This window comes from Dryobates pubescens, chromosome 34 (assembly GCF_014839835.1).
Source record: "Dryobates pubescens isolate bDryPub1 chromosome 34, bDryPub1.pri, whole genome shotgun sequence".
NCBI classification, from domain to species: domain Eukaryota; kingdom Metazoa; phylum Chordata; class Aves; order Piciformes; family Picidae; genus Dryobates; species Dryobates pubescens.
The window spans coordinates 2,385,982-2,413,890 of NC_071645.1; the positions used below are offsets into that span (position 1 = coordinate 2,385,982).

The window sequence follows — 27,909 nt, forward strand, 5'->3', positions numbered from 1 at the left end:
CAGAGGTGGACTGCTGGACTCCATGATCTAATAATACAATGGCTGGGTTTTAGCAATCAGTGATGATGTTCTGACCATCAGGCAACAGTGCAGACACGCTGGTGCTGGGTCCTGGCAAGTAAACCCTGCCCTCCTACACAATGAAAACACCAGCTGGCTACTCTTGGCCAGCTTAGTCTCAAGGGATAATGATCCAGAGAATTGTCACTGCAAAATGGACTGGAGAACCCCATGGATTGCCAAATTCCTGAGGCAAGCCAGAGTCAAGATGGAAATGTGGCAAACTGGAAGAATTGTGATGCAGCTCAGGAGCTGTGCTCTGCAGAGGGACAGGATCCATCCAGCAGTGACTGAGCTCTCTGCTAACACAGCTTAGCTGTCTCCAGGTATGGGCAGGGGTCACTCAGATCTCCCTGGAAAGAGACTGTGGATTCTGATGTGAAGAAGTGGAACAGTACATTTCTAAGGCTGATGGGTCACTGTCTTTCCCAAAAGAGAGGACAAAAGGGGCAGTAAGAACTCCAGAGAGACCGGGAGAGGCTGGATGCTGCAGAGCAGCTGGTGATATCCTACCTCTGGTACTCCAGCAGTTCAGGGCCTGGGACAAGGAGCATTCATGGATGCTTCTGTCTGAATGTGCCAGCTGCCACCTTTCAGCTTGGCAAAGACCCCCTCAAACCCCTGTGTGTCTCTTCTGTTCTCCAACCTTGGCCTGAAGGAGTCAGAAGAAGTGGAGCAGCGGTCCAGAGGGCCTGGCCACGGAGTCCAACTGTAGATACCTGCTGGAAATATCTCTGTAGCCAGCAAGAATTGCTAATGGGGGAATCAAAGCTCAACCTCTCTCCCTTAGGAGGTTGCAGCAGGGTTTCCACACTAACAGTTGTAAAGGGCCTGGATCACTAATACCAACAAAGCTAGAGGGAAGACCTCCTAAGAAAGCTTGATCCTGTTGCAGGAAGGATAACCCTCTTGCCTCCCACCTGTAGCCTGGGGAGCAGAATCCAATTATGTGAGCAGACCTAGAGGAAAACCCCAAGAAGGAAGAGGAGAAGGGGGAGTGGATGGAGCTAACACTTTGCTAGCATGTGTCAGCAGGACTTTTTTCTCTCCTATAAATATTTTTTTCACACCAGGGCTCTGCTGGGTGCCAGCCATTTCTGATGCTTTGGCATTTACCAGGGTGGGGTGCTGGGAGCTGAGCTGTTTAGAAAATCTGTCACTGACCAAGCTGAAAATAATTCATTAATTAGAAGCTGACCCTGAGCTTTCTCTTTTTTACTTCCCCCACCCCAAGTCTGGTTCTCTCTGCCTTGTTCTGTAAACAGAGGGGAAAAAAAGGAAGGGGGAGGAAGAAAAAAAATCCATTTTTATCTTTTGCCAACCAAAGAAATCCAGCTTCAGACCTTTGATTAAATATTAACCACTCTGCACAGACCACAAGCGAGATCCACAGCTATTTATTGCTCCAAAGGCAGCTTCAGCAAGAAACAAAACAAAACAAACAAAAACCAGCCAGGAATGAACGGTGTCATCCACAGCAACAAGTTTCCCTTGTGTGCTTGAGTCAGCTTGAAGCCAGGAGGCATTTAAGAGCACGTTTCACTGGGCTCAGCGCTCAGGGACTGCCAGGGCAGTGCTCTCTGAGCCCCACATGCCTCCCAGCACCTACTGCTGCTCCCTGCACCGCATGAGTGAACCCTCTGCAGGCCCAATCCATAGGCTAATGACGTCAATGAGCTCTGCTTTGGAGCTCGCTGCAAAACCTCTTGTGATGCCTCCAGAGCTAACAGAGCTTTGGGAGGGGTAAACTGGTGACTGCCTGACTGATCATCTCCCCCCCACACACACCTCTGTTCCCTTTTCAGAGCCCACTTTGGGACCAGCAGAGACCTGCCAGTGACATTTAGAGAACCAGAAGGAGGTGAGCAGCTGCAGGGTTTTAAACTGGAGCAGGGCAGGTTTAGGTTGGACAGCAGGAGGAAGATCTTTACAATGAGAGTGGTGAAACAATGGAACAGGTTGCCCAGGGATGTGGTTGAAGCCCCCATCCCTTGAGACATTCATGATCAGCCTTGATGTGGCCCTGGGCAGCCTGATCCCCTGCAGGGGGATTGGACAAGATGGCCTCTGAGGGTCCCTTCCAACCTGGTGCAAGCTTTGAACCTTTATGGGTGACACCAATGCAGCTGCAGTAAACTCCTGTCCACCAATTTGCTCTTCCCCAGCAGGGAAATGGCCTTAATCCTGGTGTTGAAAGCAGCAAGGCTGCTGCCCTCAGCTTGCTGCCCTAAAGCCAGGCTGATGTGGGGCAGCTGGCAGCACTGGCTCCATTCTGACCCACTCAGTGGCTGGGCAGTGTAACACCCTTTGCATGCCCTATGCACGTCCCTGAAGGCTTTCCCACAAGCTTCCTGGTATCGTTTGATGCTCTGGAACCACAGGACAAAAGGTGATTGTTCCTCCTCTTATTTATTATTATTGGCAATAATAAGAAGAATAAAAAAGCAGCTGTGCTCCTCTTTGGGCCCTGAGCCAGCCCTGGTGTTCTCTTCCCCCCTCCCTCTCCCCCGAATTCACAGCCATATGCTTGGGTTTCTGACGCACAGAGATCAAATAACCCAGCACTCAGGGTAAGATATTATCCCCTATTACCAATTCAATGCAAACAGCTCTCATCTTCCCCAGATTAAAAGCCAATTAAAGAACCTTGCTTCTCAAGTGGAGAGGAAACTGAGGGACTTATTTTGTGTGTGTGTGGGGGGGGGGGGGTGTTGTTGGTCTCTGGCAAGGAGGCAACATTCCCTTCCCCCCCCCCCCCCAATCATAAGCATCACCAATGAGCTCTTCTCAAGTCACATTTTGTTCAGAACCATTTGGGTTCCATGTCTCCAGAGAAATACAGAGAGGGCAACAACAAAACCTCCACAAACCCACATCCTGAAAAAGGAAAAGGAAAGAAACTTTCCTCGCTGGGAGATCGATGGTGCTTGCTGAAGTCAGCAATTAATGTTTGGGGTTTCAAAGCTGTCCCAGGGCAAGGGAGCCTTAGTCTCAAGGTGAAGAGCAAGCTCATAAATCTGGGAGAAGCTTCAAGACCAGAATATGCTGAGTCCCTGCTGCAGGGAGGGCAGAGCCAACAGGAAAAGGGCATTTGCTCTGCAAACAAGAAGCAGGATGAGTGCTTGTAAATCGCTAGTCACGAGGGAACAGGTGACATTCAGTCCTGCTGCACTCAGATCAGGGATGCAAAGGGAAGAGAAAGGTGACTTTAAGTCAGCTCTGCACTCACAAGGGCCACATGAGCCCCTGATTCCTCCTCTCAGCTCCCAGAGCAGGTCAGCAAAGACTCAGGTCTGATACTCTCTCACTGGGAAAGCCAAGACTTAGCTTCAAGGCAGCAGAGCCCAAATGCCCTCTATTGCCTTCCTGCCCTGGGAGCAGAGACAGGTTCTGTGCAGGGGTAAAGTCAGGGACTGGAAAAGCTCCCAGCAGGGCCTGCAGACAGCACAGCAGGACTCCAGCACAAAGGTATACAGTGACAACTGGCCTCATCGATCCTCTGCCCCTGGATTTAGTGGAAACAAACAAAAAGGCTTCATCATCGAAAACCCCAGACTGCCTCTCCAGCAAGTATGGGACCCAAAAGGAAATCTCTGCTTAGGCTTCCCCCAGCTTGCTGCTGCATTATTTGCTGCCTGCTGACCCTCTGCCCCTGGCTGCTCTTAGCCCCATTACCATCAGTTTGCAATCAGCACAGAACCATAGAATTGTCAGGGTTGGAAGAGAGCTCAAGGATCATTCAGTTCCAACCCCCCTGCCCCGGGCAGGGACACCTCACTCTAGATCAGATTGCTCAGAGCCACATCCAGCCTGGCCTTAAAAAACCTGCAGGGATGGAACCACCCCAGACTCAGCCTTGCAGCTCCTGCTGCCATGGCCCTGCAAAGCCCTGCCAGCAGGAGCAGCCTTCTAGTGAGCCTGCAGTGAGGTGAAGGGGTATGGAGCTCTTGGCAGAGAGCACTCAGCACACCCATCCGCTTCAGCAGGTAGCCAGGTGACCTCCTGAGGTCCTTTGCAACCTGAATTGTCTTCTGTTTCTATCAGGATGCTAAACTAGCACAAACCCCATGTCTGTTTCTGCCAGTCCATTTCATCTCCAGGTGTCACAGCTAGCCCAGCTCTTCCTGTCTACAAGCTGATAGTTATTGTTTTCTCTTTTGTGTCTGTATTTGTTTCTTTCAAAGCCATTTCCACTTCCATTGACCAACACACAGAGAGAAACAGGCAGAGGTACACAGACAGCAGGGCACCCTTTGCATCAGGCTTCCTCTCCATTCCAGGCTTGTTTAGAGTGAGGAAGACTGGGAGCAGCTTGGTCCTGCGAGTGGCTCTCTGCATTCACACTAACAGCCAAACTGCCACAGCCTGGCAGGGTGAGGGCAGCTGCCCAGCTGCCCTGCATGGCCTAGGCTCAGCTGGTGCAGAGGCAGAGCAGGAGGCCAGGTCGTGTCTGCACTGCCAGCAGCAGATCTCAGCCCATTTGCCAGTCCAAACTTGCCCACCAGCCAACTGTTCCCAGGCAGCCACAGCCTTTGCATGGGGAGAGGAGGGGCCCAGCCACAGCCCAGCAAGCAGGAGCCCACGGTCTTGCTCCCACTGTTGGGGCTGAGCATGAGCACAAACCAAGCCACAGAGCTCAGCAGACATCCTGAATGTCCTTGTGCTCAGCACTGCACAGGTGGCTCCAGCCTGAGCTACGATGGACCAAGAGCCACCAGCCCAGACAGACAGTGGGCAAGTGGTGGGACACAGCCACTGCTTGTGGGGACCACAGCAGCTTCTCCCCTGGTCAGGAAGCAAGCTCCAGCAGCACACATGATGGCAGTGGTGGGGAGCAGCAGCAGGGCTGGGGCAGAAGCAGGAACCATGGCCACTCCTGGCAGCATCCTGTGGGCTCAGTGCCCACTGTCATGCCCAGGGACCGGGGCACCTCCCAGCACACACAACTCATCTTGCTGCTGCTGCCAACGTGGCTCTGGAGGCTCAGACTGGAGGGGAAGGGGGAGACAGGACAGGAAGGGTGGGGAGCAGGAGGAGCCCAGGGACAGGACAGCTGTGTGGGAGCCTGGGGAAGAAGGAAGGGCTGCAGCCTGCCTCTCCCCTCCATGTCTGCCCAGAACAGGCACTCTTCTCCCAGGCTGGATCTCCTCCCCAGCATCGTGGCTGCCGCTGGTGAAACCACCAGATCTCAAGCCACCCTGTCACCATGGCAACGGGCCGAGAGGAACAGATGGTCCTGGAGAGCCAAATCCCACTTGGAGAGGGAGCATGCAGGGCTGTGGGGCAGGGCAGGAGCAGACCCCAGCCACACACCGAAGAAGACCCTCTCACACTCCTCTCCCTCATCCTCCAGCCATAGCAAGACATAAATGGGTTTGGTGGCACCTTGGAGAGGCCTTGCAGGAGGGAGGGACATCCATGCTCCTCTCCCAGGGGGCATGAATCCTCTGAGAGCCACCATCCCATTGCTTGGCTCTGGCAAGAGCCCCATTTGCTCAAGCACCTGCAGCATCTCCCTGCCTGCCTTTAGTAAACCTCACCCCTAAGGTGGGGGCTGGCACAGCAGGTGAGCTCAGGGGCCAGACCTGCTCATCTGTGAAGTGAATGGGCAGAGGGCTCAGCTGGCACAGCCCTGCCAAGTCTCCCAGATGGATTCATCTGGACAGACCAGGGATGAGAACCGGGGTGGGTGAAGATAAAACTCAGACACTAATCTCCCTGTGGATTAACTGTCAAGCCTGTCCACGTGGGGCCATGGTGTGGGGCTTTGGAGCAAACAACATCTAAGACATGCTGGAGACACCCACAGCTCCTCTGGAGCATTTGAAAGAAGCAGCCAGGCATGCCCCAGAGTATTCCTCTGGGGCACAGAGCCTTCCTCTGGGGCACAGAGCCCTTCTCCCCTCGCTGGATTTGCAGGGTGAGCTGCAAACCTGACACAGCTTGGTGTGGTCAGCCCCAAACCTGGCTGCATTTGGGGGGAAAGCAGCAAGTGTGACACTACACTTGTAAGCCTGCAAAGCTCTCAGGGTCTGCAGAGGGGAAGGACTCTCTGTGGGGAAACACAGGCTACAGAGGCCAAAATGTGGGTGCAGGGAAGCAAAAAATGACAGAAGTGGCTTTTCCTTTAGGAACCCTTGCTCCTGGCACAAGCTGTCTCCATTTTCTCCTGGAGGACACAAAGGAACCCTCACTCTCCAGAGCCAGTTTTGGAGCTGTTCCCACCATCATCACAATGTCCTTAGCTCCAGACAAGTTGTGTCCCTGTGGACTCGTGGCTGAGTCTTGCAGCCCTGTCCCCAGATTCACGGGGGCCAGGCAGCTGCTTTTCCTGCCCAGGGAGTCCCAGGGAGCTTTCATCCCAGCTGGGAAGCAGAGTTTTTCAGGTCTCAAGGGCGAAAAGAGGCTGGGGACAGAAAGTAAGTGGTCCCAGGGTGAGAGAGGAGTGTGTTGGGAGGCTGCAGAGAGCACTGCAGGGAGGGATGGAGGGAGCTAAACCCTCTCCTGCCTACCAGCAATCGCTTCTCCCTGCACCACCCGTGCTGCACCAAGCTGCTCCCTTTGCCGTGGCCCTGGCATGCTCACAGAGATGCTGGCCTCGGGGGCCCAGCCCGGCCCAACCGGCTCCCAGCCCACACCCGTGAGAAGAGCCAGAGCCTGGCCTGCCTCTCAGGTGTGGCCCTTTCGCCTCCAGGCTCCTGCCTGCTGCCAGCTTGCATGTGGACACCTTTGGCTGGTGAGAGAAGGGGAGCCGGAGCTGCCGGGCAGCAACACCCTGCCAGGGAGATGGGTGCCAGGGCAGCGGCTCGTGGGAGGCTGCAGAGCCTCCTGGTGTGGATGGGGTTTGACCACAGCAGCCCTTCTCTGTGCTTCCTCGCCTTCAGAGGGGGCTCCCAGGTGTTTTGGTTGGGGTTGCTTTGGTTGTTGTTGGCGTCTGGGTTCAGCCCTTTCTTCCCCAGCCCAACAAGCCCTGGAAACCCACATCTGTTCTCTGCAGAACAGGTTGGGTGCAGGAGCAGCCATGCCTGCTTCCCACGCAGCAGCCCAGCCCAGCCTGGCCCACACCCTACCCTTCCCCTGCCCCAGAAGTCCTTCTTTTTATTTGTTTCTTCTACCACCCCCCCTTTATTTCTCCCTCTGCTCTTTTCCCTGGTTCAAAGCTGCCTCTCCTCCTTGTATTACAAACATTATCCAGCTACTAGATAAGAAGCTCTTCAGCAGCTCTTTATTAATCCCACTGGAGGCAGAAGGAAGGCAGAGAGAAAGGCCTCAGTGTGGCCAGGACAGAGACTAATGTTCCACGAAGCACCTCTGCAGAAGAGCAGCATGTCTGTTTCCCAGGGAGTCTCATGGGAATCTTGGGCAATAATTAACAATTATTGGACTTTAAACCCTTTAAACTCTCCATCTCTCTCCCTCTCCCTGTCCTGACCAGGGTTCTGTAATAATTCATCCAGTCTGAAACACTCCCAGCCTGGTTTGCTGGAGCAGACTGAGGCAGGACAGGTAAGGAGCTGGATGCAGACAGACTCCGGGGCAGGCAGGAGGCAGCTGCTGAGCTTGCTGCTTCCTTGCTTTTACACGGAGCTGCAGCATTCCAGCTCCCAAGTTTCCACCTCCCTTCCATCTTTCAGTGCACCTTGCAGCTGCTCTGGCCACAAAAAGCCACAGCTTGTTGTGGTGCACATCTTTCCAGGGAGGTTTCCCCCCTCAGCCTTGGAATACCACAGGCTCCTGCATATGGCTAAAATCCTGATCTACCCAGGATACAGCCTAGAAAGCTTTCATGGCACAAAGACACTTGTTGAAATCCATCTGCTGTCTCAGACAACTATAATCAGCACCAAGTGATTGCTCACATGTGAAAGTTGGATGGCTCACAGGCCCTGGCTTTCCATTGCTACTTGCCCCCTCTTATGGAAGGACCAGAGCTGCTGAAGTGCTTGCTCATGCAACAGGTAGGTTATTGGTGTCGCCTGCACCCTACAGTGGGGCAGCTCAGGTGTTCTGAAACTTGCTCACAGCCACCTAGGAAATCAGTGGCAAAAGCAAAGCACGTTGCAGGTACCTGAAAGGTTACACTGCTGTCCCCAGCACACAGTTGTCCTTCCTGCTTCAGCATTCACAGCACAGCTGGGACATAATGTGAACCCTGTCCTGCCCAGTGTGTTGTCCAGTAGAGCCATGGTGTGGGTGGCAGCTGCCCTGGGCTGGAAGGGTAGCAGGGATCTGGAGGGCTACCCAGCCTACTGTGGGAAGAGGTTGTTTTCCTCTCACCTACCTGCAACCCCTCCCAGAGAAGTGTCTGGAAACCACAAGTGACCCAAATGCAAGAGTAGTGGAGTGAGAAATCAAGAGGCTTTGGAATTAAACCAGGCAGGGAAGCCAATGGGCCATGTTCACCCACTTCCATGGCTTCAACCCACACATCTCACACTCCCAGCAGGAAGAAACTGGGTCCAGCGTTTGCCCTGACAGAATATTTGTACAGTGATCCAGGCAAAACTATTTCCTGTCTCTTAAAATCACCAGGCAAGAAGCTGTCAGCTCCTGGCTGCTCTGAAAAATGACAAAACCAAGAGAGTGACCTCTCCCTGTGCTTCACCAATGGTCTCCTGCTTCCAAAGAGGCAAGGCCAGCTGTGCAAGCTGCCCTGCAGACGCTGGGCAACCCCAACAGAGAAGAGAGGGGCTGCTACCAGCAGCTTTTGACAAGGCAAGGCACACAGAGGTGAAGTGAGCTGGCCAAGGGTATTCCAGGGAGCTTGTGGCAAAGCCAGGAAATGATGCCAGCCCTTCTGAGCTCAGCCTGCCTTTGCCATCACCTCCAGGCCATTCTTTCCCTTCAAGTAAAAGCTGATTCATGCCTGGTAGAAGTCAGTGCGAGGCAGCAGATCTCCCCATTGCCACTGAGGTACTCTAAGGTACTCCACAGGCATGGCAGCAATTGGGATGTCAAGAGCAATAAAAACCAAAGCCATATATACCCAAAAAGAATGGGTTTAGCCTCTTCTGAAGTGAGCTTAGAGCCAGTGAAAGGTCTCAGATCAATACCAGCAAAACTGCAAATTGGAGTCCTCCCCTCAGCCACAGAAAGGGTACAGCTGAGGCAGCATCTGCAGGAACAGCCTGCCCACAATCTCTGCCAGCCTGCCTCAGATCTGACCTTGAGGAGTTGCCTTGAAGTGCAAGAGGGAAACTCCCCCTTCCTCCCTCCTCCCCCCTTCCTGTGCAGCCCAGGGCTTTTGTTCCCCAGCAGGGAGATTGCTGCTGGTTTCTTTTCCTGGGGTCCATTCTGTCTGGAGAAGAAACAGAGTCTTGATGAACTCATTCCACATGCACACCGAGCAGACCTGCTTCATCATGTGGGTAGAAACAAGTCCTAAGGGGTTCAAGTGGATTTTGCAGCACAGATTTTGAGGCAAATCCAGCCCTAGAGAGAGCTTAGCTACCAGGCTGGCTCTGGCATTTCAGGTGGCAAGATGCAGCTGCCCATTCCTTTGCCTTTCTTCTCCCCTCCTGCCCCATAGCAATGCCTGTGCTCGGCCCCGGGGGACCTCTGGAAACTGCATTAGAGGTCCTTCCCATACAAAGTTTGGATCAATACAGCTGTCAAGCTTTGCCCACATTACCCCTGCTAATTGGAATTACAACAGGCAGGCTGCAGCTTTCACTCCATCTCTCTGCTGTTTGTCATAATGCAATCAAAACCCCTCTGCTCTCCTTCCCATGGAGCGTGACGGGAGCCCAGGCGCTGCCCACCACGAGGCCTCCAGAGAGCAGAGTCCCCTGGATCACACTGGGGCTGGGATGCTTGGCCACAGGGGTGGGAAAAGAGGCCCTCACTGCCAAAACTCTCTTGGCCTGCCTTTGGCTAAGCAGGGGAATGGGACAGCCAAGCTTGGCCAGCCTGGGTAGAGATCATGCTGGGGCACAGCAGCAAGGCAGAGATGGGGACGGAGAGGTGATGGTGGAGCAGCTGCTGTGGGAAGGAACTGCAAAGACCAGAGGCAGCCCCAGCCTGATTGTGGAGCTGGACCCTGCTCAGCAGCAGAGCCCTTGGCCATGCCAAGGAAGGAGCCTATGCTGACCAAGCATGGGGAGCATGGGGAAAGGTGCCTCCTTCTCTCTGCCTCCTGACATCCCCAGCTCCTGCCTCACCAGCAGTGCTCACCCATCCCCTCAGTGAGGGGGTCTCACCAGCTGCCAGGGACAGAAGTGAGCAGGGGAATCACAGCAACAGGTTCCCCAGGGAGGTGATGGAGTCACTATCCCTGGAGGTGCTGAAGAAATGTGTGACCGTGGCACTTGGGGGCACAGTTTGATGGCCATGGTGGTGTTAGGTGGATGGTTGGACTCAGTGACCTCAGAGGTCTTTTCCAACCCAAACAATTCTGTGAGTCTACAAACAATGTGGCAGCTTGGCATGGGCATGGCACAGGGCACTGGCTGCGACTCGGGTGGCTGCACAGGAATGAGTCAAAGCTTTGTGCTCACATAGAAGAGGCTTAACCCCAGTACAAGCAAAGCTGAGACAGCATCTAAAGGCTTCAGCTAGGTCAGGATCCCTTCCATGCTAAGTGCTATGCAAAAGTCCCTGCCTCAGCAAGGTCCCCACTCACAACCCCCTGCCCAGACCTCGCCGGCTGCTCCCTGGCTCTGTGCAGCAGCCCTGGCAAGCAGAGGCCAATCACATCTTGCTCACCCCAGCTCTGAAGGCATGGCCAATTGATGGAGCCAGGGTGATAGATATTGGGCAATAGATAAGAGCAGCTGTGATGTGCTGATCATTATCAAGCAGCACTAATGCAGGGCTGAATTACCCAGAGGAGGGAAGGATCAGCAGCCTGGACATGCTCAGCTCCCCAGAGACTGGCCATAAACAAAACTTAAATAATTAGAGTGCTTGGGTGGAGATGCAGCCTCTAAGTATTCTTAGGCTCAGGCAAATAAAGGAAATAAATTCTTGGAAGGTGCCAGGCTGGATGGGGCAGAGGGAGGCTCATTTTCCACATCACTTGAGAGCAGCCATTATAAATCTCACTGAAGGATGCACCTCCCCAGGCTAGTGATATTTTTAATCTCTGGGAGAGAGGGAAGAGGAGAAAAAAGGGGGGGGAAAAAGAAGGGCATTTTGGTATTTACACCAGAGGCAAAAAGGGTGTTTAAAAATCAGAGGACATTTTTGAAAGTCTGCTCCTGCCATGCCAAGAAAGAAGGAATTGTGCTTCTCCAGTGTGATAGTTGGAAATATTAGCCCCCCAGAGAATTCCTTCCTACCACCATCATTCTGTAGTAAGCTGAGAAATCCAACTCCCAGAAGGAATGGGGGGGAGTCAGGGGCTCAAGGCTCTTTCAGTGGCAAATTGCTAGTTCAGTTCCCAGCTGAATCAGCTGTGAATGAAAATCAGCTCCTTGGGATCCTGAGGGGTGACTTCTGCACTGTCCCTGCTGCCCTGGTGTCTGGGATTATGTCCCACAGGAGATGAGATGGCTGAGGCACCCTCATGGGAACAGCAACCTGGTTTGCTGGGCCAGGAGCCCCAGCAGAGGGGATGGGACAGCAGGGCACAAGGACCTGCTCACAGATGTCAAATACAGGACATGTCCCTGAATTAGAATTAACCAGGTTGGAAGAGACCTTTGAGATCATTGAGTCCAACCTCTCACCCAACACCATCTGATCAACTCAACCATGGCACCAAGCACCCCATCCAGGCTCTTCCTAAACACCCCCAGGGATGGTGACTCCACCACCTCCCTGGGCAGCACATCCCAATGGCCAATCTCTCTTTCTCTGAGATGGGACAGCAGGGCACAAGGACCTGCTCACAGATGTCAACTAAAGGACATGCCCTTGGAGTTAAGAGCCCAGACAGAGCCTCACGTGGTGCTTTGCCTGCTGGAGCAGTGTCCCAGGTGTTCTGCATGCCAAGGCCACCTGAGCTTTGGGGCAGGGAAATCCATGTGTTGGCTTGGGCAGGATTGCCAGATCAGTTTTGCTGTTGGAGGCTTTGCTGCTTCTCCACGTGGTTAGTGTTGTGCTCCCTGCAGAGGGTGGGGAGGGAGGTGGACTCCTTTTATCATGGTCATCAAGGAACTCCTGTCAAAGGCTGACTGCACATGGGTTTGATCACAGGTTGACCAATGCTGCATGGCAGCAGCTCTGCCACTGGTGTAATGATGTGAAAGTTCTCAGCCTTGCTCTCAAGGGGGTCCTAGAGGACCCAAAGATAAGCTGCCAGAGCACTGCCTGCCTTTGCAACCCCCATAGCTTCCCTCCTGCCAGACTCAGTCCTGCTCCTAATTCCCTCCCCACTCCTCAGGTACTGAGAACATTCCTCCTTTCACAAGCTGCTCAAGCCTCCCTCTCACCCCTCCATCCCTCCCACCCCTTACCATGACTGCCTTCATCCTCCCCAAAGGATCCTGTTCAGCTTGTATCAAAGGGATTCATGAGCACACCCATTAGGTAACAGAGCATCGAGCAAATCCCCAAGCTGCCTCTGAAGATCAGAGCACACCGTAATCACTCCCTCTGCAAGGAGATCCCAATAAGCCCTCTTCCACTTTCTCTGGGTTCTTGCTGAACTGAAGCACATGAGGCACATTTGGCAAGCTCAGCCTCATCACCAGGAAAATCTCTTCATAAAACTTGCACACACACAGCTCCTGGTCTCCCCCTGCTCCCCTGCAGATGTTAGCAGGCTGCTGCAGGGAGGGCATTGCTGCTGCCCTGAAGGTCTGGGTCTTGCTTCCCTGCCTGCAGCTGGGACACACCACCCAGGCTGGGCAGCAGAAGGGGCTGCCACAGATGTCAGAAGCAATAGCAGCAGGTCCCCTCCCCTTGTGACCCTCTGTTCTCCCTGAATCCCTCCAGGAGATAGCAGAAAACCACTGCAAGCTGGGGAGGATGGGAGGGCTGGCAGCAGGTGGACGTGTGTGCACAGGGGCACACAGCAGGACAGCAGTGGCACTCCAGTGCATGCAGAGTGATTCATGTGCTGCTGCACAGGAGTGGCTTTCATAACCATGGCCTTGAAGAGAAAAGCAAGAAGCCTTTTCTCAAGGCTTTCATAAGACCCCATGTGCTTCACTGATATAATAAACAGCACTTGGCTTTGAAGTTGTGACCATAGGTGTCCTCAGATCTGGATCCTGGGCTGGTCTGAGACTGCCCTTTTCTTCACCATCTCCCATCTAAGCCTCAGCCCCATGGTACACAAGAATGAACTCATCCTCCCTGTGTGTAACACACAGAGCTCCAGTGTGGCCAGCTGTGGGGTGCAATGCACAGACTGACAGCACCCAGCAGCGCTGCCTACTGAGTCAGGAGGGGTCCTGTATCCAATGGAAACTGTGGCAGCTGCTCTAAATTACAGCATGGCAAGGATGCAGCTACACAACACATCCCTGATCTTCAACGACCATAAATGGGCACAGCCTTGGCTCTCCCCTGCCCCCAGAAGATGCCCTTCCTGCCACTTGGTCCCTGGCCACTGTGCTGCTGCAGCTGGCAAAGGAAAGAGCATAAACAGGCCCAGCAATGGGCAGCTGTGCAAGTTGTCCCTGCTGTACACCACCAAATCAGTAGCTGCTGCTTTCTGTTCCAGCCCTTAAACCAACATTGCTCCTCGAATAACCCAGGCCTTGGTGCTAAGTCAGAGCAGCAAGGAGATACTGTGAGCTGCAGCCTCTGAGGAACAGAGGTGATCTTTTCCTTGTGTGTGCACTCCCAGCCCCTGAATTGACTTTGATTATTAGTCCTAAACATTTCCTCTCCCTTTAGCACTCTCAGGCCATTGGCACAGCTGCTCTGGTGGGGATGTGGTTCTAGGCTTGTCTACAAGGGGTCTGTCTCAGGGCTGATTATCTAGCCCAAGAAAAGCCAAAGAGCAAAGCTCCCTGAGATGCCTCTCACTAAGAAAAAAAAGTAGCCCCAGCTCAGACCAGCTTAATTCTCCAGTGAAAGCAGTGTCCTGCAGGCTGCATGGATGTTCCCTGTGCTGGCAGCATCCTTTCCCCTGCCCACCCCTGCACTCCCTGTGCTGGGCACACAGCATGCAGCAGTCTGGCGCAGTGGCTGCAGCTCCAGCAGTTAGTTAGCAGAGCTGGGACTGTGACACACTGAGACACCAGGACACAGTCCTTATTTCTCCTCCTGGCTCAGAGGCAGGGCAAGATGTTTCAAGGCAAGGAGAAGCTCTGTCATGGCTATGTGTGTGTGTGAAGGGTGAGTTATGACTCTGCAGGGTGCTGATATCTCACCCAGCCCCAAACTCTGAGCTCAGCTCATTTGATTAGGCTCTTCAAGGACAAGGCAGGGCTCCTTTCTCCTTTACTATTCTCCTCTGCTCTGAGCTCCAAAGTGCCTTGCACAGGCCAGCATAACCAAGGTATATCAAGCTACTCTACACAGAAACCTGGAGGTGGTGATGGAAACCATGACCTTTCTCCTGCCCTCTGCATGTGCCTCTGAGTAAACTCTGTTCATCAAACTAAACTCTCCCCTAGGTCTATGACTTCTGCCTGCCACACACTGTTTGTAACCCCTGGCTTTGCCAGGACACTCAGCACAACAGCCTCTAATTACAAGCCTCTGCTTGAGCTCTTGAGTCCCAGCAGCCTCTTCTACACCTTAGCATTAGACTCTGAGTCCACAGCCAGAACTCTGCCCCCTTGGGCTGTCTTTCCTAGGGACAGCAAAACTGGTCAGTGAGAAGCTTCTCCAGCAGTACCCCTCTCAGTCCAGAGAGTATCTTGCCAGAGGATAAGAAATGAAACTTGATTTTGCCAAGTGTGGGGTTCTCTGTGCAAAAAGAAGACAACTCTAAGACCAGCTGAAATCCAGAGTCCCCCTGAAGCCATGCCATGGCCACAGCCCCTTCACTGCAGTGCTCTGTTCTGATACCACGTCTGTAGCCTCACACCATGAGCAAAGCTGGATTTGCTTTCAGGTGGCCACATGACACTGAGCTCCAGCCCTGCCATCTCCTGCACAGACAGACCTTTGTGCTGGGAACTGCTCTCACTGTCACCACAGCTGAAAATCTGGCTGTTAGCCACTGGCTATGAGCTGCAGGGACCCTCTGTCACTCCTGGTGCTGCCTCTGGATGCTCCAAGCACAGGGGAGGGGGGTGGATCTTCCGTGGGAAAGGAAAAACGAGTCAGAATCAGCCTGATTCAGGGCTTTCCCAGGTAGAGAGAGAAGTGCTGAGAAGAGAGATGCAGGCAGAGTCCTCCTGCCTAACCAGGCTTGGGAGCACCTGCTGTCATGCATCTAGGTGGTCCATCTGGTACCTGCCACAGCTTCAAGGCAGTGCTGTGATTTGCAGGTCCTTCTGTAGCATCCCTCCGTGGTGGGGAGCAGATGGAGGCACTTTGCTGTTTCCTGCAGTTTGAAAGGCAAATAGGCTGGGGTGGGGAACAGAAACCCCCATCCCTGTGTTTTCTCCTTCAGGGAGGAGAGTTACATGGATGCTACCTCTCACCTGGTAGGCTGAATGCAGAGGGAAAGCAGTGCTGTGCACCAGTCTCTGAGTGGCCTGGCTCAGAGCCAGGGACAACAGGCCTGGAGCAGAGTGAGGGTGAGAGGCAGAGTTGGGTGGATAGTGCTTAGAAAGGCTTTCCTCTTGTACCACACCAAACAATGTCAAAGGAGGATTATAAACCTCCTGCAGGGACAGCTTTATCGTGGAGGAATGGAGAGGAGATGGTTCATCAGGTTGGGTCAGTTCCTCCTATCCATCCCCAGCACCCCACAGAGATGCCAAAGAGACAAGAGACCCCTGCCCAGACTTCCCCTGGCACTGACCCATGCAGACCTGTGCCATGCAAGATCCCCCCTCACAAAGCTGAGCCCCCCTGTCCTCCTGGGCTAGGCAATCAGCAAGGGACTGCAGCTCCCCCTCCCCTCCTCATGCCCACTAGCTGCTGTTCCTCTGCCTTGGCACCGCTGCAGAGCCGAGCGCTGCTGCAGCTTTTATGATGCCAGCCTGCATGAAGGGCTGCACCAACCCCAGAGACGGGGAGAAACAGGGAATGGACAGCAAGGCATTGCACTGCCCATGCTTCCCTGGGTCCCCATGGAGGCAGGGACACACAGAAATGGCAGCACAGGTTATGTAAAATAAGGCAGTGCTGGGCAGGGGAAGCCTCTGAGCCTGCACATTTTGCCGCACACTTCTGTGCGTGACAGAGACAAGAAGGTAAAGGCAGGACTTGGAAACTGGCACAGGGGAAGGACAAGGAGGTGCCTGCCTGGCTGCCACAGGCTCTCCCTTGCAGGCTGAAGGGAAGCTGTCCTTCCTCCCATGGATGATACTTCCACATCTGAGCAGCGTGGGCAGGAGTTTCTCTTCCGCTACAGAGCTTGAGGGGTTCCCCTTGGAAGCTGGGAGGGTAGGCTTATGTGTGCTGGGAGGGTACATGCATCAGACCAGCCTGGACTGAACCTCCCCTGGGAGAAGCCAAGAAAACTGTAAGGCCAGGAGCACATCTGGGGCTCAGCAGCAGCCAGGAGGAAAGCAAGGGGACGTACCATGAGAGGTTCCATTCTTTAGTTAAACAAATTCTCACCTGAAACAATAATTTAGGTTAGGGAACCTCCACTGCAGAGCTCTGAATTCTCTGTGCTGGGCTGGCTGGGCTCTGGTAATTAACACCTTGGGTGTCTCCAATGCAAAGTGGGTCCCAGCTCCAGTGGCTGACGGCACCAACTCACCCTGCATAGCAGCTGCCCTGATTTCACCTGATGCTCCAGGGGCTGCTCAGCCTGGAGCACCTCTGGCTTTCTCTCCTTTGTTTTTGCCCTTTTTTTTTTCCACATTTATATGGCTTGGTGGCCTGTGAAAAGGAGGCCAGGATGGCAAGAATCATACAATTGTCAGGGTTGGAAGGGACCTCAAGGATCAGCCAGTTCCAACCCCCCTGCCATGGGCAGGGACACCTCACACTACAGCAGGCTGCTCACAGCCACATCCAGCCTGGCTGCAAACACCTCCAGGGATGAGGCTTCCACCACCTCCCTGGGCAACCTGTGCCAGTCTCTCACCACCCTCATGGGGAACAACTTCTTCCTAACATCCAATCTGAATCTCCCCATTTCTAGTTTTGCTCCATTCCCCCCAGTCCTATCACTCCCTGACACCCTCAAAAGTTCCTCCCCAGCTTTCTTGTAGCCCCCTTCAGATACTGGAAGGTCACAATAAGGTCTCCTTGGAGCCTTCTCTTCTCCAGACTGAACAGCCCCAACTCTCTTCAGAGAGAGGCTGAGCCAACACAGCCTCCAGCAATGATGTTGCAAGATGCAAACCTTTTCTCAGAGGCCCTGAGGATTTTGGTCATACATCTGAGGACACCAAATCCCCCCTGCACCCTTCACAGGCAGCCTGGCTTCTCCTCTTCAAAAACAAATCTTCTTGCCCTGGTGCTGCCCCACCACCTTCCCCAGGTGCCTGCCTGCTGGCAGTGCTGTGCCACAACTCAGGGCACTGGAGGAGGGAAAGGTGGCCAGTGGTGGCCACTCACTGTTCTCTGCCTGCCTCATAATGAATGGGAGTAGTCAAAGTGTGTCACTGCAGGGGCTGGTCCACCTTGTACTCGGTGGAGCTGCTTTAATATCCCAAAGCAGCTTCCAAAAGGCCAAAAGTTGCCAGAGTTTTAGTCAGCCTTTGGTTTGAACTCCAAGTTATGTTTTTTTCTCCCCCTGCTGTCCCCAGCCTCAGCAGCACTAGCAGAGGGCAAGGGCTGCCAGTGGAAATGCAGGCCTGGGAAGCAGGTCACAGCAACCAGCTCTTCTGGTTCCCTTCATGATTCAGCTGAGGTGTGAGCTGTGCCCAAAGGATCCTTCTGGTGCCTCCCTGTAAACTTAGCTTTGTGGCTGGTACAGTTACAGCCCAGAGGAGGGGCAATGTGAGGAGAGATGTGCCAGGCTCTGCCAGCATCAGCATCTTGTCAGCCACCAGTTAGCTGTGAGCATTTGCCTCATGCTGGATGTGTTGTGGATGTGGCAATGCCCCTGCTCCAGCTGACTCCTTGCAAGCTTGACTAACGCTGCTGGTCCAGAGAGCAAAGTCTGCACTTGCAGCCCAGAAAGCCAATCACATCCTGGGCTGCATCAAGAGAAGCACAGCCAGCATGTGAGACCTCACCTGGAGTACTGGAGGGCCATGAGGATGAGCAGAGGGCTAGAGCTGCTCTGCTATGAGGACAGAGAGAGAGAGGTGGGGCTGTTCAGTCTGGAGAAAGCTCCAAGGAGACCTTCTTGTGGCCTTCCAGTATCTGAAGGGGGCTACAAGAAAGCTGGGGAGGGACTTTTTAGGGTGTCAGGGAGTGATAGGACTTGGGGGGATGGAGCAAAACTAGAAATGGGTAGATTCAGATTAGATGTCAGGAAGAAGTTCTTCCCCATGTAGGTGGTGAGACACCGGCACAGGCTGCCCAGGGAGGTGGTGGAAGCCTCATCCCTGGAGGTTTTGAAGGCCAGGCTGGATGTGGCTGTGAGCAACCTGCTGTAGTGTGAGGTGTCCCTGGCTATGGCAGAGGGGTTGGAACTGGCTGATCCTTGAGGTCCCTTCCAACCCTAACAATTCTATGATTCTCCACAGTCATCTCCTGGCCCTGGCCATGGGGCAGACACCCTCCTGCTCGTGGGCTGAGCTGGCTCTCAGTGCAGCCTGTCGCCTCACCCACGCTGACACACACATGAGCTCATCAACGCGGGCTGGGTTAGAGCTAGAGGAGTTGGTTCCACCGCAACAAGCGAGGCTCAAGGAGAAAATATCAGCAAAAGACACACTTTGGTTGCCTGAAATAGCCTGGTGGTGTTGCTTCTGAGTTGTGGGAGGAGATAGGAAAGGGAGAGGAAAAAGCAACTAAGAATTCAAATCAAAGGCTGAATAAAACTCTGGTAACTTTTTGTCTTTTGGAAGCCGCTTTGGGATACTAAAGTAGCTCTGCTGAGTACAAGATGGACCAGACCCCGCAGTGACACAATTTGGCTGTTCCCAGCACTCCAGAGAACTGTTGTACCTCCCCAAAAAGGAACCTCCCCCTTCCTTCAGCTGCAGCCGAGTTTGACCCAAAGCCTCCAGGTTTCTGCGGCTCAGTCAGTGCCGCTTGCAAGCACGGTGATGGAAAAACCCGGTGTCAAAGCCTCAGACACCTCTCCAGCTCTCCTTTTGCTCTTTGCAAAGGGCTCACAGGATCCCCTCAGAGCCTGAGTTAGCCCAGTGACAGCAGAGAAGAATCTGTCCCCTGACAGAGGGGAGCATTTGAAAGCAGAAGCCCAGAGCTGCAGATGCATGACCAAGCTCAAGATGAATGCCTCTGCTCTGCCTCCCAAGCTGCACCGAGTTCCACGGTGGGGACAAACAGACAGATTGTTGAGACCTGTAAAGCATAAATTCAACTGCAAGTGTTCCTACCTCTGCAGATCAGTGCTGAGGATCTCTCCTCCCCAGTGCTCCACAGCTTTTCAATGAGCCCTATTCATATCAGCATCTTGAAGCCCTGACACTGAAGGCTGAGTTGATACCTGGCTGTTGGTTCCAAATGGACTGGCAGATAAATTTGCATGGCAGGAAGGCTGCAGGAACCCTGAATTGAATCAGTTCTGGACGATTGAGCCGATCACATTAAAGACAATTTGTAAAGCAGGCTTTAAGGGACTCCTTACAGCTTTTACAGCGGGGAACTTTTATTTCCTTATCAGAAGAAAAGCTAACATTGTCAGAAGGGGGAGGCAGTATATGTGGATGGGGACAAAATGAAATGGCATTGATCAGATGAGCATGAAAGGCTGTTCAGAAAGCAGGTAGTGTCACCTGCCTCCCTCTCTTCTTTCTTGGGTGCTAGGAACCAAACCACATTTACCAACAGGGGATCCTAAGTTGCCCTCTCCCCTTCTCCTGGGTAAGCAAGCTTGACTGTATTGGAATAGAATAGAATAGAATAGACCAGACCAGGTTGGAAAAGACCTCAGAGATCATCAAGTCCAACCCATCACCCAACAACATCTACTCAACTCAAACATGGCACCAAGTGCCTCATCCAGGCTCTTTTTAAACACCTCCAGACTCTTTTTAAACACCTCCAGGGATGGTGACTCCACCACCTCCCTGGGCAGCACATTCCAATGGCCAAATCTCTCTTTCTGGGAAGAATTTCTTCCTAACATCCAGCCTAAACTTCCCCTGGCACAGCTTGAGACTGTGTCCTCTTGTTCTGGTTGCCTGGGAGAAGAGACCAACCCCCACCTGGCTACAACCTCCCTTTAAGTAGTTGTAGACAGCAATAAGGTCTCCCCTGAGCTTCCTCTTCTCCAGGTTAAGCAACCCCAGCTCCTTCAGCCTCTCCTCATAGGGTTTGTGCTCCAAACCCCTCACCAGCTTCCCTATGGCTTGTTCTAGATGTCCCCTCAGCTGATTTTGCCACAATTCATCATGAGCTTGAGGAACTTGCCTGCCTCAGACCTGTGGTCTAGTAAGGACTGCCAGTGTGCTGTGGCTCTGTGCAGCACCTAGCACAGTATTGTGCTGGTCCTTCCCTGCAGCTCTGGGATGCATCCAGAGCACAAATAAGCTGTCTTGGGTTTGGCTGGGATAGAGCTATTCTTTTTTTCTTTCTTTCTTTTTTCAAACCACCACCTAAATGCACAACTGAATGAAAGGAATTAATGAATAAATAGGTAATGTAGGATCAGTCACTGCTGCAAACGTGCTGCATCCACCACCAAACCGGTCCAGCCGAGAGTCTCACCCACACAGGCTGCAGGGGACTCAGTGATCATGGGCAGGGGTCAGGAAGGATTAATTTCCTGGAGCATTGCAGAGCTGGCTGTACCCTCTCCTTGGCAAGGCACCACTAGATGCACCACTGACTTATCCTGGCAGAGCTGACAGCGGGACAGTGCAAGACAAACTACCAGCCTACTGCAGAGTGGCAGGAGACAGGAACGCCTGGCTGCTGGCAGCAAAGCCTTGAGAACAGCCAAAAATAGGATAGGAAAGAGAAAAGAAGTCCCTCTTGGCAGGACAAGGTGAGATGCTAGGCTTCCCCAGGGTTACTGTCTGTGTATCTCCTTGGTGAAAGCAATACGTAGGGGGACTAGAGGAGCAGAAACCCCTTTTGATTTGCCCAGCACAGTCACTACACCATTACTCCACCTCCAGTGCTTTTCCCAGGGGTTGCAGGGAGGGTTTCCCGCATGGGGCTGCTTGGTGAATGGGTGAGAAGGAGGAAAGAATGGTATGGAAAGTTCTGAGCCTCCTTGAGAGGAGTCAGAGCTCAGCCAGGCACCTGCCTGGAAGCACAGAGGAGTGCAGGGAGCCCGAGGCTGTCCCTTCCGTCACCTCTTTTTGCAATGCACAGCAGATCCAGATCCCTTTGTCCTGGGAATACACAGGTATGCCCAGACCTGGTTTCTCATCACTCTGTTAACCTTTTCCTTCTCACAGTCTCCTGCTTTCTTGACCACCATCTCCTCCCATTTCGCCTCTGTCCTCACCCGTTTTAACTAGACAACCAAGTCCCTGGGCTCTTACTGATCTCCCATGCCCTGGATATTATCACTTCTGTCTTTGTTGGCACTGTGGAACGCTGGGCTCTGCCATTTGCTCGATGGTCTTTTGGCCCAAACCTTGCTAAGTGGTCACATCTCTGTCACAGCCCATCCAGCCCGGCTGCTCTCCTAGGATGCTGCCCCAGCCCAACGAGAGGAGAAGCGGAGGCAATTCCACCCTGCAACTTCTCTCCAGCGGCAGAACCCCCACTTCTGCAGGCACAGGCTGCCTCTTACAGATCCTGCAGAAGGCTGGATATCAATCTGGGGGTGGCACATGTGCCCACTGTCACGCACTCCAGACCCAGCTGCCAGGAACCTAGCCTCGAAAAGGCAAACATCGGTTCTACTTGCATTTCCCAGTTCGCTCACAAGTGATGTAAACCCAGCTGCTGGTCTCCTTTCCGTGTCTCCACTGCCGACTCCAGAAAGCCTTCCAGTATGGCATTAACCCGCTCCGCACTGGAGCAGAATAAAACAGTCCCCTCCAGGGCACTTCACAAAGTGGGTCACTCTCTAGCTTCTAAGACCTGTGCTAGAGCCCGGGGCAGGACCAAACCCTGGGGTGTGGACACAGTGACTGTTCTGCAATCGCCAGCAGCGGTCGAACGAGCTGGGGAGAATTCAACCCAAAGCTTTGCCCATCTCCTCCTTTCCAGAGACGGATCAGATGCCATCAGGCACCCAAGAGCAAAAGCAGGGAAGGGAAGGTCTGAAATCTGGGAGCGGTCCAGTCCCTCGCAAAAGAGCCCGTGGGAAGCGTGGGTGTTGAGTGGGGCTTTCGGGGATCTGAACGGCTGAAACCTTCCATCTCTCCTTCCCAAACATCTGCGCTCATTACCCAGCCTCGTGGCTCCCTTTCCCGGGAAGCCTGGCTGCTATGCCTCGCTAGACATTGCTCGATCCAAAAAGCAAACAAACCGCCTCAGCTCGCAGGACTCCGGTGCCCACTGCCTGTAGCCGCTTCCAAAACAAACGATCGTGCTGCTCCTCTCCAAGCTAGAGATTAAATCGGCCCCAACTCTTTCCCACCCCTCACGCAGATGCTTCCACAGCCGGGCGCGCACCCTCAAAAAGCCGCTCCGCAGCGCTTCCCGCACCCCCTTCCCCCCACCAACAGCCCGCAGCCCTTCTCCGGGGCTCACCCGACCCCCGCAGCTCCCCGGGGGACACCGGCTCACCTGGGAGGAGCGCGGCCGCCAGGATGCAAACTCCGATAGTCCAGCAAGATGCACGGCAACTTGTCTGCAGCTGTGAAGCCATGAGAGTTCCTTAGGAGAGATGGGCAGGGGTCGGTCTGGCAGCGTCTCGCTGGGCCCCCCACCCTCCCCGCCCCCGGTGATGTTCAGGTCTGCTTAAAAATGCGGGGTGGGGGGGAATAAAAATAACGATAAAAAAAGTCGGTGCGGGAGGACAAAGAGGCGGTGCGCCCAGCAGGGAGGACGGGCGGCCGCAGGAGAGCTCCGCTCAGGGGCCCGGGGGCTTGGCGGGGCCCCTCTCCGTGGGCGCGGGGCAGTGCCGGTGCCTTCCTCCGGGAGCGGGCACGTCCGCGGAGCTGGGCGAGGGAGAAGGGGAAGTAGGGGGTGGGGGTGGGAATACAATCACAAAAACAAGAGGAGGGAAAAGGGCCAAAAGAATAATGGAAGGGAGAAGGCAAAACAAACGAAGAGAGGCGAGGGAGAGCCCTCCGCGGGCTGCAGCGGCCGCTCACAGCGCGGCGGTCCCGTGGCTCCGGCGGCGGGGCTCCGGCAGCCCCCGCCCGCTGCCTCTTGCCCTCCGCTTCCCGGGGCGCGGGGCGCCGGCGGCGCTCAGGCGGCGGCGGGGGCACCGGCGGAGGTCCGGCTGCGGCGGTCCATGGCCGGGCGGGGGGCGCGGGGCCGGGCCGGCCGCGGGGCGGGGGGCTGCAAGGCACGGCCGTTCCACACGCACACGCAGACAGTCCCGGGCGGGGCGGCGGCGGCGCTCGGCCTCTCCTGCGTGATGTCAGCGCTGGGCGGAGGAGCGGAGCGGCGTTAACTCTTTGCCTGCTCCGCAGCCTGGCACGGCCCGACACGGCCCGGCACGGCTCGCTCTGCCGCCGTGGGCGATGCCGCTCCGCCGGGGCTGCGCCTAGCCCCGGGCTCTGTCCGCTTGCGGGAAGCGGAGGGGTGGGGGTCGGGGCTGCCCGGCCTCGCCCCTCGCCGTTATCTCCCAACCCCCTGCGGGCTGCTGTCGGCAGCTGGCTTTTGTTCGGCGAGAGTCCGGTGTGCGTGCAGGGGGGAATCGCGGAGTCCGGAGAGCCTCTCGGTGGGGCTCCGGTGGTGCCTTTCGGCAGTGCTTCCCCACCCGCGTGATGTAAGCTGCAGGCTCCTTTTGGGAACCGGGATGGTGGGACGCCTGTGCCGTGGCTGCTGCCCCTGGCAGCCTGTCCCTACCTGTCTGGCCGTTGGTACGGCAGATAAAAATGTCTCAGATAAACTGCGTGTGAAATGAGCAGAGATCTCCCCTGGAATAGAGACAGATACTCGTGAACGCTTTGGGTGTGGATCCTGAGTGATACCCAGCGTTTTTATGGGGCCTGCTGGAAGAAGGAGCTTTATCTGGCCACGTTCTGTGTGCACTGATAAGTGTGTGTGTGTGTGTGTGTAGGGGATTCAGAACCAGCACAAGGGCTGCTGCTCGGGAGGAGGGAGGCACTGGTTTGCTGTGCTGTGTAGCAGCCTTTATTATGCTGGACACCGACACAGCCTTTGTGGATCTTGTGCTAAGGAGGTATTTAGCCTCTTTAACGCCAGCTCCTGAGCTGCCCTGGCCTCCACAAGGATGCCGAACCCCAAACAAAGATGTGAACAACAATGACAACAACGAACAACAAAGTCATGTTGATTTCAAGCTCCATTAGAACAACACAGGAACAAATCAATGCCTGGCAAGCAGAAAAGGACAGAATCAGTGGGGAAGGATACCGCACATAGTGGAAAAGAAAGGGGGGAAAGCAGCCAGCAGTTATAAAAAGATACCTCTAAGGACCACTTCAGCAATCTCCTCCTCTTTTTAATTCCTTTAGCACTTAATTCCTGTTGGAGGGAAGGATGGGCAGCTCGGTAACAAAGCGGATTAGCCTGATACAAGGTTTGTTCCAAAATAACAGAAGTTATTACGTAGTAACGAGGGTTAGTGAATAGATTCGCAGGCTGTAAGGCTGGTGGAATTCCTCTGGACAGCCTGCTTGGAGGCTGACGAGCCTGCCCCAATGATTTCAGCCTCCTACCTCCTCTGTAAAGCTGCAGTCCACAGCTTAGGAGAGCACCCCCCTGTCCTTGGAGAGCTCCACCATCCTTGCAACAGCTGTTTCAGTGGCTGGGTTTCCTGTCCTTGCAGTGTTTGGCTACTTCCACCATTAATACATTAATTTATCCCCTTCCCCCCACCTCCATTCAAGAAATACTTCTGGTGAGACATTTCTCCCCAGGGCAGGGCTCTCTGGGTTGCCATCAAGCCCCCACACTATAAAATGCTTCCACTTTTTATTTTTATCTTTTACCCAGAGTTCTCCTCTCCCATCTCCCTTTTAATGTACTGCCACAGGCACCTGAACTTGCCCCTGCTGAGATGTGTGGCTCAGGCCAGACCTCAGCTCTGCTGTTTTAAACTTTCTGCAGACCCAGGCAAAGACAGCGTGGGGTGCTTCACATGGTCAGGGTGAGGCAGCTAAAAGGTTTTCCTCTGGGAAAGAGAATAACCAAAGCTGGGATTACACCAGGCAGGTCTGTTCTCACCCTTGGCAACTCTTTGGTGCACCTGCTTGGCCACGGGGAGCAGTGATGGTTTAGCAAACACTGAGATTGCCCAAGTCGTTCACTCTGAGGGCTGGGAAGGGGAATGCTGCCCCTGAGAACTTGCAGGTGGCACAGAACAGACGTGGCCAAGGCACAAAATTCCCCCACCCCACCCCCTGAGTTTGCTGCCAACTCGAATCTGAAATGAACTGCAGAACGGAAAAGCTGGGGTGGCTCATAGCTTGAGCTAAGTGAAGTGACATTTCAGGGCTCCACCTGGGGTCCAGTTGAGATTTGCCTTCAAGAATATGGGGAGATTTGACAGAGCTTTGGGCCTTAGCCTCCCGAATCACAGACCTCAAACATGTGAGACCAAAATGCAAATCCATTAGCAGCAGCAGCAGCAGCAGCAGCAGACCATTAGCCCTGGTGTATCAGGCCTAATTTATTGAGCCAGAATGTATTATTTTCCTGATCCTGCACAAAGCAAGCCCCATCACATTTGGCACAGTTCTGGCTGTTAACTTCCGAGATTTATTACACGGTGCCATGGGGCCCCCAGTTCTGCAGCCTTTTTTTTGTGTGTGTGTGAGTCCAAAATTTCTGTGAAGCCCAAAGAGACTTCTGCATGAGCAGGAAAGGCAGGAGGAGAACACTTGGGTCTGGCAGTTTTTTGTTGTTTCTAGGGGAGCAAGGTCATCATATGTAACATATTTAATTGCATCATACTTATGTTGGTTTTTTTTGGGGGGGGGGGGGGAGAAGGAGGTTGGTCTCTTTTCCCAGGCAACCAGAACAAGAGGACACAGTCTCAAGCTGTGCCAGGGGAAGTTTAGGCTGGAGGTGAGGAGAAAGTTCCTCCCAGAGAGAGTTGTTAGCCATTGGAATGTGCTGCCCAGGGAGGTGGTGGAGTCACCATCCCTGGAGGTGTTCAAGAGGGGATTGGACGTGGCACTTGGTGCCATGGTCTAGTCATGAGGTCTGTGGTGACAGGTTGGACTTGATGATCTTTGAGGTCTCTTCCAACCTTGGTGATTCTGTGACTCTGAGGTCACTCTGTGCATCTTCTCTGAGAGGCTGACGGGACTGACTTCTGCTTTGCTGTATCAGCAATTGTCTCTTTCTTCCTTTCTAACCCTCACAGCAGTGGGGCTCTAAAGCACATCCCAGCCTAAGATGTGGAGGAGAGCCCCTAAATACTTTATATACCATGGTGCCTGTAATAATAGATCAGAGGTTTCAGTGGTTTCCCCCATCCTTTCCACACCTGGTACAGGGACATCTGAACCACTCTAAGGCTCAGAAATCCCTTTCATGAATCTTTAAACATATTCCACTAGAAACAAAGAGAGAGAAAAGAACCAATCCACCTGGTGCTTCTGATAGTCCGAAGGTGTGGGCAGTGAGGAATCTTCCCTTCCCCAAGGAAAAGCACCCCTTTAACTGCACAACAGTGCTATTTACTACCTCTTGATATTTTTTTAGGGCTGGTAGAAGTCTCATTTTAGCCATGAGAAGAGAGATCCCAAAGTTGCACAAACCACTTCCTCTGCACCCCTGTAAAAATCTGTTTCAGGCACAGAGAACTCAAAGTGGTGTAGTAACTTGGCTGACACTTACATAAGTTGTCACGCTAATATAGTTCTTGAAAATTGCAATTAAAGCATGAAACAACATTTGGCTGGGTGGAAAGGGGAAAAAAAAATAGAAGGCTTGATTGTAGTCAAGCACTGTTTTGTCCTCCCAGCATTTTGGCTGTTCAGCCAGCACAAGAGTTTTCTGCTGATCCTGACATGTGAGGTAACGTCTCTGCAGCAACCTGCTGTGATAGGACATTTCACACGCACCTCCCCGAAGCATAGAATCATAGAGTTGTTAGGCTTGGAAGGCACCTCAAGGATCAGCCACTTCCAACCCCCTTGCCAAGGGCAGGGACACCTCACAGTACAGCAGGTTGCTCAGAACTACATCCAGCCTGGCCTTCAAAACCTCCAGGGATGAGGCTTCCACCACCTCCCTGGGCAACCTGTGCCAGTGTCTCACCACCCTCATGGGGAACAACTTCTTCCTGACATCTAATCTGAATCTACCCATTTCTAGTTTTGCTCCATCCCCCCGCAGTCCTATCACTCCCTGACACTTCCCAGCTTTCTTGTAGCCCCCTTCAGATACTGGAAGGCCACAAGAAGGTCTCCTTGGAGCCTTCTCCGTACTGAACATCTCCAACACCCTCAGTCTGTCCTCACAGGAGAGGTGCTCCAGCCCTCTAATCATCCTCTTGCTAAATCCTTCCCCTTGCTAACGTGGTTGAATGTGGAACTGTGCATGGGGACACAGGATGGGTTTGGTAAGGGTTCTGCAATGACCCCATGGATGGAGTCTTTCCTGGCAAGCTGACACACATCCTTTCCCTGGGGCTGAAAGGTTGCCGGGCTGAGTATGGGCAAAGTGGCTCATCCAACTCTTTGTAAACACAGCTCCTATCTGCTCTGGGACAATGGGGCTGGGCTGATGGATAGCCCTCGGGGG

General features: G+C 53.8%; 1 protein-coding gene across 7 annotated transcripts in view; it reads right to left on the reverse strand.

Moving 5' to 3' along the window:
• The window catches only part of NECTIN1 (nectin cell adhesion molecule 1), a 114,923-nt gene extending 91,360 nt beyond the window's left edge, over positions 1 to 23,563 (reverse strand). For all 7 annotated transcript variants that reach the window (XR_008463010.1, XM_054176221.1, XM_054176216.1 and 4 more), the window contains exon 1: positions 22,804 to 23,563. Coding sequence is in view for 6 of the 7 variants with exons in the window: in XM_054176221.1 (XP_054032196.1) it covers positions 22,804 to 22,885 (82 nt within the window). In the remaining variant the exon portion in view is untranslated. The remainder of the gene's footprint in view (positions 1 to 22,803) is intronic.
• Between the last annotated feature and the right edge of the window lie 4,346 nt (positions 23,564 to 27,909).